Below are 12,719 nucleotides of genomic sequence, written 5' to 3' on the forward strand. Positions count from 1 at the left end.
TGTAATCCCAGCAATGTGGGAGGTCGAGGCAGGAGGATCACAAGTTCAAGGATGGCCTCAGCAACTTAGCAAGGTCCTAAGCAATGTACTGAGACCCTGTCTCAAAATAAAAAAATAGGACTGGGATTGTGCCTCAGTAGTGGAGCACTTGCCCTGCACGCAAGAGGCACGGAGTTCGAGCCTCAGCACCACATAAAAACAAATAAAATAAAGGTGCCGTGTCCATCTACAACTAAAAATAAAATTTTTAAAAGAGAGAGCAGAAGACAACTTAAAAAAATAAAAACTGTTGAGGATGTGGTTCAGTAGTAAAGAATCCTTGGGTTCAATCCCCAGTACCCCCCAAAATGTCTTATTAGTTTCAGGGTACAATTTGACAGTTTGTGTACTACCTTGGTTAAATTTCTTTCTAAATACTTGTTTGTTCATTTTATAGTACTGGGGACTGAACCCAGAGGTGCTCTACAGCTGAGCTACCACCCCAGTTCTTTTTAATTTTTATTTTGAGACAGGGCCTCACTAGGTTGCTGAGGCTGGTCTAGAATTTGAGATCTTCCTGCCTCAGCCTCCTGAATTGCTGGGAATGCAGGTGCGCACTACTGTGCCTGGTAATTCCTGATTTTTTCTTTTTGATGCTATTTTAAATGGAATTATGTCTTAATTTCATTTTCAGATTAGTCATTGCAAGTGTTAGAAATAAAACTGATTTTTGTGTATGGATCTTGTATCCCAAAACCCTGCTCAACTCAGTCCTCAGTTCTGAACGTTTTCAGAGGGCTCCCCTAGGACATATGCCCTCTGCAGATGGACGCGGGTGTCCTTCCTCCTCTGCAGATGGACGCGGGTGTCCTTCCTCCTCTGCAGATGGACGCGGGTGTCCTTCCTCCTCTGCAGATGGACGCGGGTGTCCTTCCTCCTCTGCAGATGGACGCGGTGTCCTTCCTCCTCTGCAGATGGACGCGGTGTCCTTCCTCCTCTGCAGATGGACGCGGGTGTCCTTCCTCCTCTGCAGATGGACGCGGGTGTCCTTCCTCCTCTGCAGATGGACGCGGTGTCCTTCCTCCTCTGCAGATGGACGCGGTGTCCTTCCTCCTCTGCAGATGGACGCGGGTGTCCTTCCTCCTCTGCAGATGGACGCGGTGTCCTTCCTCCTCTGCAGATGGACGCGGTGTCCTTCCTCCTCTGCAGATGGACGCGGTGTCCTTCCTCCTCTGCAGATGGACGCGGGTGTCCTTCCTCCTCTGCAGGTGGACGCGGGTGTCCTTCCTCCTCTGCAGGTGGACGCGGGTGTCCTTCCTGCTCTGCAGGTGGACGCGGGTGTCCTTCCTGCTCTGCAGGTGGACGCGGTGTCCTTCCTCCTCTGCAGGTGGACGCGGTGTCCTTCCTCCTCTCCGGTTTTCCCAGTTGTCCCCTGCTTGCTCCTGTAAGAGCGTCCAGTGCGATATCTAGCAGGCGTGAGGAGCAGGGTCTCGGGTCCTGCCCCTGGCTGCAGGGAGAACACATCCACTGTTTTAACCATGAAGAGCGGGGCCATCACAGAGGAGGGCCTGGGGGCGAGGAGCACAGGGATCTGGGGAATCACTGGTGAGTGGGTGTGAAGTTTCAGTCATGCAAGTTCTAGAGATCCAGTTACAAAGTGCCTGCAGTCGACGAGTCCCACGGGCACCTAACATTCCATTAAGAGGATGAGTCTCCTATGAGATGTTCTTAAATTTTAAATTTAAAATTTACAATTTTAAAAAAGATAACAACTTAACTGTGGGTTTTCACAGAGACTCTTGATCAGGTTTAGGGAACTCCCTCTTTATCCCGAAGGTGTTGCATTTTCTCAAATGGTTTTCCAGTATCTGCTGGGATGATCATCTGGGCTTTGTCCTCTCGTTCACTCTTGGGGTGTACAGCGTTGTTGATTTTGGGATATTTAATTCACCTGCATTCCCAGAGGCGGGGAACCCACCTGGATATGGCATGCAGCCCTTCATATGAAGCCGGAGTGGGCTTACAATTTCACTGGGAATGCCTGTGTCTCTGTCTACACGGGACACTGCCCTGCATTTTTCTTACATAACACTGACCTCACAGGGTGAGTTGAGAAGCATTTCCTCTTCAGCTCTTCTAAATTTTGAAAGTTAGAACTTTTAAGAGTTAGCAATTTAGGACTGGTTATGGCTCAGTGGTAGAGTGCTTGCCTAGCATATGTGAGGCACTGGGTTCAAGTCTCAGCACTACATTTAAATAAATGCATAAAATGAAGGTCTATCAACACCTAAAAAATAAAAAAGAATTAACAATTTAAAGAATCAATACCAACCCTTTGTCAAACTCTTCCTAGAAATAGACTCATTCAAAGAGACTAAGATCAGCAAACCCTGAGAGCAAAGCCAGGCAAAGATACTAGACTAAAAGAAAAGTGCAGACCTTGCCCCTGTGAATACAGATGCGAATGTCTTCAGCAAAACCAGAGCAAACTGCCTCAAGCAGCATATCAAAAGGCTCAGACCCACGATCAAGGAGAAGTCATCCCAGTAACCCAGGGTGGGTCAGTAGTGAGCAGGAGTCAATGTGACACGGCACACAGACGCCTGGGTCATTCACTCCATGAGCAGACGTTGGCAAGACCCAGTCCTCATCGCCTCAGAAAACCAATGGCAGACAAGACCGTTTCTCAACATGATAACGGACGTCTATGAAGCACCCACACCTACCATTGCACACAATGGTGACACCGTGCAGGAAGTCTAGCCGGAGTGATGGGACAGACAGAAAGAGAAGCTCCCGAGTGGGAGAGAAAGTGAACTAGCCACGGATGACATGAGCCCACACCTACGACGCCCAGAGAATCTACAAGAAAGCCCTTAGAGCTAAAAAATAAACTCAGCACAATTCCAGGGTAGAAGATCAATACACAAAAGGTTGGTTAGAATTCTACACAGTAGCAACGAATACGCTGAAAATGAAATTAGCAGCACGATTTATAACATCAAAAAGAATCAAACACCCAGGACTGAGTTTAACCAAGGCAATGAGAGCCACGCATGGAAAGCTGTGGAGTGTGGCTGGAAGGCAGCAAGGGAGGCAGGCGCTGATAAACGGCCCAGTCGGCTTCGTTTTAAGACAAGGCAGCAATACCACCCCAACAATCTACAGACGCAGGGCGGTCCCTGTCAAAACCCCTTTGTTCTCCGCAGAAATGGTAATGATGGTCTTCAGACTCACATGGAGTTGCAAGGGCCCAAAGAGAGAGCAGTACTGAGAAAGGAGAAGAAATGTGAGAACTCCCATGTCCCAAGTTCAAAACGCACGTGGGCAGTGACAGCAAGAAACCCTGAGGTGCTGGCACACAGGTGGGCAGATGGCCAGGACCGATGGACTGAATGTTCAGAGCTAAGCTGTGTCTACAGCAAACCGATTTTCAACAAAGGTGCCAAGACTCTTCAACAAGGGGAACTGAGAGAACAGGGTAACCACGTTCCAAAGGATGAAGCGGGACCCTCCCTTCCATCACGTGTAACTGAAACGGACCAATCACCCGTGCCAGGGTCACAGCCATGAACAGCACCTGAGGAGGAGCAGAGGTCACCCTTCGTGTTCTTAGAGGTGACATCTGAAGCACAAGCAACACAGGACACAATGAACTGAACATCAGAACTGGAAACGCCTGTGCATCAAAGGACATTATGAAAAAGTGAAAAGACAACCTACCAAGTGCAAATCATATATCTGACAAGGGTCTAGTACCAGGAAATGTAACTCCTACGACTCACAAAGAAAAGACAAGCCAGGTGAAAACTGAGCGAAGGGAAAAATGTGTACAGATTCTTTCTTTGAGGATTTATTCCCCTAAGACTTCAGATCCATGGTCAAGTAGTATGCGAAAAGCTAATTGGGCCAGGAGTGGTGGCACACCCACGTAACCCCAGTGGCTTGGGAGGCTGAGGCAGGAGGATTGAGAGTTTAAAGCCAGCCTCAGCCACTTAGCAAGACCCTGTCTCCAAATAAAATATAAAAAAGGGCTGGGGATGTGTCTCACGGTTAAGCACCCCTGGGTTAAATCCTTAGTACCAAAAATAAAAATTTAAAAAAAATAGTAACTTAGGTAAAGAAGTTAGAGCTGCATACGTCAGAAGCATTCATCATCCCAAGAAGGTTTTCCCGCCACAAGAGTACAAAGGGAGGTGGGGACAACTAAAGGTGCTTTTCTTTAAATAACCCAGTAGGAGATGGTAAAACCTAGGCCACCTCAAGGAGACTGTACACCCCATAGTACTTAGTCAGCAAGGAACCGGGTGGGAGGGACCTCATGCTCTGATTGTAACTGCTCTGGATGTGCCCGACCACCAGGTTCCTCATCTTGCAAGACTGTTATTGAAGTCTCCCTTTTTTTCCCCCCATACCTCATGTCTCCCAGCCCATTCTTCGGGTTGGGCCTGTTTCTCACAAGACTCAGACATTTGTTACAAAGTATAGTTCTAAGTTACATTTCAGTTTATGTTCTAATTTAGGTTGCAATTTACTGCCTAGAGATTCAAGGTAGGGCAGCAACCTGGGGCCAAATGTAAATCAATATAACAGTGCTCAGGAAACTTCTGCACACGAGAGAATCGCTCACAATGGCCAGTGGTGGAAACAACCTAAATGTCTAGGTGTATCCATGGAATGGTATTTTTTGGCCACAGAAAAGTGAAGAACTGATACACGGTGCACTTCGGTGGACCTTGGAAACAGGCTGAGTGAATGAAGGCAGGAGCAAGCCATATAATTTCATCCATTGGAAACAGAATAGAAAAGCCCGCATAGAGAAAGTGGAATAGCGGTCGTCAGAGCAGGGGGTCCCGGAGTGGGGAAGTAGACAGCGGGGGCGACTGCACTACCGTGAATGTGCTGGTCACAGAACTGTTGAGTCACCGTGGCGGATTATGCCAGGCGCGGTGGCCCACACTATAATCCCAGTGAATCTGGAGGCTAATGCGGGAGGATCGCAGGTTGGAGGCCAGCCTGGGCAATTCAGTGAGATACGAAATGGTTAATTATGATGTGTGGATTTCACCTCCATAAAAGGATAAAATGTAAAAATGTATCCTTACGTGAAATACTGATGTTTAGGATTTGCTTCAAAATATGTGGGTGGGTGAGGATATAGAGTCACCAAATAACAGCTAAGGCTGGCGGAGACCAGTGGCTCGGAAGTGGATGAAGCAGACGTGGGAGCCACAGCGTTCAGCCAAGAGGCCGGCGCCGGTGGCCCCGCGTGTGCGCTCAGGCTCCTGGGCGGGAGCCGAGGCCCCGAGGCGCCGAGCGGCTCGCCCTCGCCCTCCCACTCCGCGGCCGGGCCGCCGCCCTCCTACCTGCCGCACCTGTGCGGCGGCCGCGCCGGGCCGGCAGGGCGGGGCGCGCGAGGCCACGCCCGGGGTGGCGGCGCCGGCTCCCCAGCGACCGCCCGCGCCGCGGCGGGTCTGTCCGCGCCCTTGGCGCAGCGCGGGCCGCTCCATGGCTGCCGCCCCGCCCGAGGCCCCCGCGGGGGCGGCCGCGGCCCGGCGTCTGGCCCGGGGCTGCTGGTCGGCGTTCTGGGACTACGAGACGCCCAAGGTGATCGTGGTGAGGAACCGGCGCCTGGGCGTCGTGTACCGCGCGGTGCAGCTGCTCATCCTGCTCTACTTCGTGTGGTGCGCGGCCCGGCCGGGCGGGCGGGCGGGCGGGGGTCCGGCGGGGCGGGCGGGCGGGCGGGCGGGCGGGGTTCGGGGCCCGGCGGGGCGGGAGGGCGGGCGGGGGTCCGGCGGGGCGGGCGGGCGGGGGTCGGGGTCCCGCGGGACTGGCGGGCGGGCGGGGGTCGGGGCCGGCGGGGCGGAGCCGGGTGGCCCGCGGGACGCGCCGCCCGCCGCAGGTACGTGTTCGTGGTGCAGAAGAGCTACCAGGACAGCGAGACGGGGCCCGAGAGCTCCGTCATCACCAAGGTCAAGGGCATCACGGCGTCGCGGCACAAAGTGTGGGACGTGGAGGAATACGTGAAGCCCCCGGAGGTGCGCCCCCGGCCCCGCGCCCGCGCCCGCGCGCGGCCTAGCGGGCCGCCTGCCCACCGCCGCCTCTTTTTGCGCCCAGGGGGGCAGCGTATTTAGCATCATCACCAGGATCGAAGTCACCCCCTTCCAGACCCTGGGAAAATGCCCGGAGGTGAGGCCGTCACGGTTGTCCTGGGGAGTCAGCCAGCTGCAGGGGTTTGGTCCCTGACTCCGCCCTCTCCACCCTAGAGCATAAAGGTCCACAGTGCCACCTGCCATTCGGACTCCGACTGTGTGGCTGGGGAGCTGGACATGCTGGGCAACGGTCAGTGTGCGCCCGTGAGGGCATGGGGAGCAGGGCAGAGCTGCCCTGCGCCAGCAGCTTAGCCAGCCTCTTCTGCAGGGCTTCGGACTGGCCGCTGCGTGCCCTATTATTTTGGGACCTCCAAGACCTGCGAGGTGTCGGGCTGGTGCCCAGTGGAGGATGGGGCCTCTGTCAGGTGTGCAGGGCTCGGCCACCCCTGCCCTGCTCCTTTCTCCTCTCCACCTGAGTCCAGATGGGCCGTGGAGGCAGGAGAGTTGGGTAGGAGGGTGGAAGGTGGGACGCACTGCATCTGGGAGGGCTGACTGAACCTATCTGTGCCTCCTCAGCCAATTTCTGGGTAAAATGGCTCCCAATTTCACCATCCTCATCAAGAACAGCATCCACTACCCCAAATTCCAGTTCTCCAAGTAAGAGCCAGCAGGGCATAGGGCTGATGGGACCACTGTGGAGGGGCTCCTGTTCGGGGGCACAGACCTCCGCGCCTTCTGCCACTTCCTAGGGGCAACCTCGCCAGCCGCAAGGACGACTACCTGAAGCGCTGCACTTTCGATCATGTCTCTGACCCTTACTGTCCCATCTTCAAGCTGGGCTTCATTGTGGAGCAAGCAGGGGAGAACTTCACGGAGCTGGCACACAGGGTGAGGGCAGCGCGTCAGCAAGGCTGTGTGGCGGCTGCCACTCAGGAGGGCCTCTGCCTCAGCTCAGACATCCCTCCTGCCTGGGCCAGCCCTGGCTGCATTTAGCAGGAGAGAAACCTGACCGGCTGACCACCTGTGCATGTACCTGCTCAATTATTGACACCCTACCACATGGCCTCCAAGGCTGGGCGTTGGCCTCTACCCTGCATGCTGGCCCTGAGCTGCCAGACCATAAGGGTCCCCTGCTATGAGCCCCCCACCCCCACAGGGCGGTGTCATTGGGGCCATTATCAACTGGGACTGTGACCTGGACCTGTCTGCATCGGAGTGCAACCCCAAGTACTCTTTCCGAAGGCTTGACCCCAAGCACGTCCCTGCCTCCTCAGGCTACAACTTCAGGTACCTATGCTCAGGACATCTGGCCCAGGAGATGGGCAGCACCATTGCCCTGACCATGGCCCCCCAGCAGTGGCCCCAGAAAGGAAGGATGTGTAGGCAGCTTGGGCAGTCCTGGCTCGTTCCACCCTAGGTTTGCCAAGTATTATAAGATAAATGGCACCACCACCCGCACACTCATCAAAGCCTACGGAATCCGCATCGACGTCATCGTGCATGGACAGGTACACACCCTGCCGGGACCAGGCAGCCCTGGTCCTCTGAGCTGACCTGGCCCCCAGCCCTCCCCTGAGCCCCACTCCTGCTGTGTCTGGTCTAACAGCAAGCCGCTTCTCAGGCAGGGAAGTTCAGCCTGATTCCCACCATCATTAACCTGGCCACTGCTCTGACCTCCATCGGGGTGGTAAGGAGCCCACCTGGGGACTGGATGGGGGTGGGGGGGGGGGTCTGCAGGCCCTTACCCTCTGGTCTCTGCGACCTCAGGGATCCTTCCTGTGCGACTGGATCTTGCTAACATTCATGAACAAAAACAAGGTCTACAGTCACAAGAAATTCGACAAGGTGTGTACACCACGACAGCCCACCAGTAGCTGGCCTGTGACCCTTGCCCTTGCTTTGGGCCAGGCTCCTCCCCAACCCAGCCCTCTGTCAGGCCAGGAGGGCTGGCAAGGGGCCAAGCAAGGCCCGGGTATCTGGCCCCCACGGCCTTGCCCTGTCTCTGCCCTGTCTGAACAGATGGTGGCTGCCCCGGATCAACATGCTGGAGCATCCACCTCTGGGCTGGCCCAGCAGGACTCCACACCTGCAGACCCCAGAGGCTTGGCCCAACTCTAGCTTCCTGTCCTCACTGCTGCAGCTCAGGACCCTGCCAGAGTCCAGCTGCTTTGGCAGCACTGAGGACCTGCCCGCCTCAGTAGCCACGAGTCTCCATGAAGCCACCCTGTGTGAAGGGGCCTCACTCACCCCAGGCCCGTCTCCCTACCCTCTCGGGGCCTGCAGGGAGGCAGGCTCCTGCCAACACCTCTGCAGTGGAAACCCACAGGGCTTGTTGCCGTTCTTTCTACCTGATACTCACACAGCCTGCTGCGACCCCAAGACAGCACTGAGCTCCAAGGGGGCTCCGACCCTGCTCTTGGAGCACACATCTACAAACTTTATAACCCCAAACTGCCTAGTTCCATTCCTTAGAAGTCCAATAAACCTGTGCTTGGTGCCTTCTGGCCTTGTTCTTTGGGGGAAAGCCATGAGCCCAGGAGTACAACACGGACCTGGCTAGGGCCTGGCCCACGCACGGTCTGGGTTATCTCCCCTCTAAACAGCCTGGGTGCAGAGGGCACAGGGCAGAGCCACATGTGCCATGGAGACCAGCAGGGTGGTGGACTGAGCCCAGGAGCTGGCACAGGGGATGTGGGCCTGAGGGTAATCTGGTTATCGCATCCTCGAGGGTGCTGTCAGTGTGGTGGTGCCTGCTGGACTGAGACCAGGACTTGCTTCATGGTGAATGCCTGTCTAGGGAGAGGCAAGGCACTGTGCAGCGTGCCCATGGCAGATGGCATCCCATCCCATGGAGCAGCACACCAGTGGCATGTCACTTCCAAGGCCAAAGAGCTGGGGAGACCTCTGTCAGTCTACCTGACAGACTGAGTCTGGAACGGCCTCAGTCCCAGCTCCTGAGTCCTCTCACCAGGTGGTCTTTGTGAAGGGATACTGCTTCCCAACACTCGTGCAACTCTAGCCATCATGGGTCACCAAACACCCTCGACATCCTTGGTGTTGAGCTCACAAGGTGTCTGTTTTAGTTTTGGAGAAACTGGCCTTTCCACTTGGGTCCCTGGCTGCAGCTCAGAAACCAGGGCCAGAGGCTCAGGTTTCTTGTCTCAGCCCTGCTCAGCTCCCTGTCCTGCTGTACCCCTGACTGTCCCTCCCTGTCCCTCCCCCAGCTTCACTTCCAGGAAGCCCAGTTAGCTGCTCTGCCTCCTCCCCCTCGCCCTAATTTGATTAGATCTTCACTCAGGAGGTCTCAGCACAGCTCGGGCTCAGTCCACATTCCAAGCAGGACCAGGCGGGCGTCAGGTTTCTCCCCAAAGGCAGCCTAAGCTCACAGGGTTCCAGGGGCCTGGTGAGAGGAGATGTCAGCCTTCCACCCTTCTAGAGACTGAGGCACCCACAAGCACACGCACACCAGCAATCTAAAAGTACAAAAGTTAAGTGGGAAAAGAGTAACCGAGTGACAGGATGAACTTAGGGAGAGTCTGGAGTCAACTGCCACTTGGCCCCAGGGCCCCCACCCTCCTGCCGGGTGTGAGTCCTTCGTCCTTTGGGGGGGTGGCAGGTTTAAGCCTCATTTAACACTTGCCTGCTGCCTTGATAAAGTGGCCTACACGAGTCAGTGGGAGGAGTCAGGTCCTGCTGTGCAGGTGGACATGCACAGGGCCTCTGCACCTGGGGAGGGGGGCAGCCCTGAGACTGGTGCCCTCCCAGGTCACAGGTCTAGCTTCTCCTGGGAGCGTGGGTGGACCTGCCTCTGGGACGGCTTTTCCCTCCTGCCTCGCCTCGTCTCTCACTCTCCCTCACAGACAAAAAGCCTGGACTCCTCCATGTGAGAGAGTACTTTTCTGAACTCCAGGCCTTGACACATGTTAAGGAGGTCCCTGATGGGCCACATATCTAGAGCCCTTCCTTGTGGGCCCTTAGGCCCTGCTCACCAACCTGCAGGCCCACCAGGTCCCTGGGCAATCTGGACACTCCCCTCCTGACTCTGCTGTGGATGGGAAGAGTCCACAAAGAGAAGCAAAAGTTCGGCCCCCACAGGGGTGGGGTCTGGATTCACTGGAAACCAGTCCTAATCCTGCTCCCGGGGCTGTGGGGGATCCTCTTTCCGCAGGTACAAGTGAGACTCCAGCCTGCCAGGGCCATGGGAACCCACAGCAACCAGCATCTGCTTCTTCACCTCCACCCATATCCTCACCTCACCTCAGAGCCTCCAGGAAATATGAGAAACAGCGGGGGTTGGGGTGGTATCTCAGGAAGGACTTTCCCCCTCACCAGCAGGTACAGAAAGCAGCAGAGGCCTCAAAGCATGTTTATTGGCAGAAACGACCCCTCAGGACCTGAGAGGTTTCTTGCCTGGTGACCTGCCTCAGAGGTTGAGTTGTTGAGGTCAGAGGTATATTCCCTGCTTCAGCTTGTTCATACTGCCTCTGGGCTCCCTGGCATGGTCTCTGTGGCCCACCCAATTCCCTGGACTGTGGCCAAGAGACTGGAAAGTCAGATGGTCAGTGAGACAGCACTGAGAGCAGAGGGTGCCTGCAAGGACACAGATGTCTGGGACTGGGGCTTGCTAGTGGCCTGGCTGAGGGCTCTTCTGCAGCAGCCACTCCAGGGTCTCCTTGAGGTGTGGCATGCCATAGTGCTGGGCAATGTTCTGGAAGATGCCAACCTGCTCCATGAAGACCTGTAAGATAAGACACAGTGACACCTGGTCCTGCCAGGGGAAGGCAGCCAGGGTTTGAGCAGGCAACCACACCCACCTGAGTGCGGATGGTGAGGGCAAAGTCCCCAGCACAGCTGCAGTACACTGGCATGTGGGTCTCCTTCACGCCACGGCACTTCAGGCAGACCTGCAAGGAAGCAGCAGCCCATTACCATGCCCAGCCACCTGCGGCCCCTGGCCCTGCTGTTGAGAGGACACAAGCTTTACCTCCCTGCTGCACACACGTCAGGTCTGTAATGGATGAAATAAAAACCTCACCAGCCCCCTCCCACACCACCCACCCTAATGGAGGCACCCCGCTGTGGACTCTGAGTCCTGAGGCTTCCGCTATCACCAAGGCCTTCCTCTTGGAGGAACCAGCTGCTGGTCCACAGGTGCTGTGGAAGCCCCTTCTGCACAGACTCACTCCCTTGCCAACAGATGTCAACAGAATGTCGTCACCTAGACTCAGGGGCAAGGACCGACTGCTGGTGTGGTCCCCTGAGATGAGAAGTGGGACCGATGCACATGTCTGCTTCCCGCAGTGCCAACTTTGTGTTCAAAAACTCCTGGGCTGACCGCAGGCAGCTCACCAGGTCCTGCAGGGTGAAGGCCATCAGCTTTCTCTGCAGGGCTCCGATCAGGGCCATCTCGATGGCAGCTGAGTTGTAGGCGGCCTGACAGTTGGGGCAGAGCCACTGAGGCAGGACACCTCCATCCTAGGAGACCAGGGTGAGGGGTGAGGGCCTGAGTGGTGGCCACAGCATGTCTGCAGCATCACCACCACGAGGCTGGAGGAGGGGCTGGAGAGGGGAGCACTGGGCCTCCCACTTGTGTGACAACCTTTGGCACAAGAGCTTAATAGGGGCCTGCTGCTAATCCAAGGGAATCAGTGGGGAGCAGGGGTAGACATCAGGGCCAGCAGGACCACAGCCTCAGTCCACATGCCCCACACCCCAGCTGGCCCACCTGTGAGAAGGAGGAGTCTTTGCACAGGTCCAAGTCCCGGCAGAAGTTGCAGCTGTGGCAGATCACCTCGGGGAGCACATAGGAGCGGCAGGGGTCTTGGAACTGGGCCTCCTCAGAGAACTCGCCAATGTCCACCAGGCGAAGCAGGTCTCGGTTCAGCTTATTCACCTGGTTGGTGATGTTTGTGTCCAAAGACAGCACCTGTGGAGGACAGGGTCCCTCAGGAGGCAGCTCCCAGGACCTCCTGCCGCTGTCACACTGGACCCCTCCTCAGCATGGCTTCATGGTGTCATCCTATCCCTCCCTCAACCCGTTCGGGGCTTCTCTGCAGTGGCAGTTCTCCACGAGCAAGTGGAGGCTTCACTGGTGAAGATACCAAACATCTACAGAAACAGCACTGGATCCACACACCACCTTCCAGCAGGCAAAGGAGGGTGCTGCAACTAGTCCTGGGAGGCTAGCATCGCCGTGGCACCAAACCAGAGACACAGGAACCCCCATAGCAGACACAACCTCAGCAACAGCAGCACATGGAGCTCACTGACACGCAAAAAAGAATACGTGGTCCAGAAGCAGACCTGCACAGATAATGGCCAACTAAGTTTTTAAAAGAGTGCCAAGACCACCCAGTTGGACAGGCAAATCTCTTCAACCAGTGGTCCTGGAACAACTGGAAACTCTGTGAAACAGGAACCCAGACCTACAATAGGCCTGCCATACAACTGAACTCAGACTGTGTGCTGCAGGGGCACACCTCCAGTTCTGGCTACTCCAGAGGCTGAGGCAGGATTGCAAGCTCTAAGCCAGACCTGTCCCAAAATAAAATACGAAGGCCTGGGCTGCAGCTCAGTGGTAGTGCACTTGCCTAGCATGTGAGGCCCTGGGTTCCCTCCTCAGTGCCACAAAAAATAGAGAAACTAAAC

At 55.8% G+C, this 12,719-nt stretch overlaps 2 protein-coding genes across 3 annotated transcripts in view; one reads left to right on the forward strand and one right to left on the reverse strand.

Moving 5' to 3' along the window:
- The first annotated feature begins 5,461 nt into the window (after positions 1-5,461).
- P2RX2 (purinergic receptor P2X 2) lies at positions 5,462-8,725 on the forward strand. Of its 2 annotated transcripts, XM_079150056.1 has the most exons (12): positions 5,462-5,663; positions 5,882-6,017; positions 6,097-6,168; positions 6,246-6,321; positions 6,400-6,496; positions 6,648-6,728; positions 6,821-6,959; positions 7,228-7,358; positions 7,489-7,579; positions 7,693-7,758; positions 7,839-7,916; positions 8,212-8,725. In XM_079150056.1, exons 1-12 carry the CDS (start codon positions 5,488-5,490, stop codon positions 8,629-8,631), a joined length of 1,563 nt encoding a protein of 520 aa, XP_079006182.1. In that variant the 5' UTR covers positions 5,462-5,487; the 3' UTR covers positions 8,632-8,725. The 2 variants fall into 2 exon arrangements, with proteins under 2 accessions (XP_079006182.1, XP_079006183.1); XM_079150057.1 differs by lacking the exon at positions 7,839-7,916 and having other exon boundaries at positions 8,091-8,354.
- A 1,702-nt stretch (positions 8,726-10,427) lies between these two features.
- POLE (DNA polymerase epsilon, catalytic subunit) overlaps positions 10,428-12,719 on the reverse strand; it is a 42,787-nt gene continuing 40,495 nt past the window's right edge. Inside the window, exons 46-49 of the mRNA XM_079149441.1 lie at positions 11,797-11,997; positions 11,421-11,546; positions 10,886-10,975; positions 10,428-10,809 (exon numbers count right to left, since the gene is read on the reverse strand). Coding sequence (XP_079005567.1) covers positions 10,696-10,809; positions 10,886-10,975; positions 11,421-11,546; positions 11,797-11,997 — 531 coding nt within the window. The 3' untranslated portion in view covers positions 10,428-10,695. The remainder of the gene's footprint in view (positions 10,810-10,885; positions 10,976-11,420; positions 11,547-11,796; positions 11,998-12,719) is intronic.

This window comes from Sciurus vulgaris (assembly GCF_902686455.1).
Source record: "Sciurus vulgaris genome assembly, chromosome: 8".
NCBI lineage: Eukaryota > Metazoa > Chordata > Mammalia > Rodentia > Sciuridae > Sciurus > Sciurus vulgaris.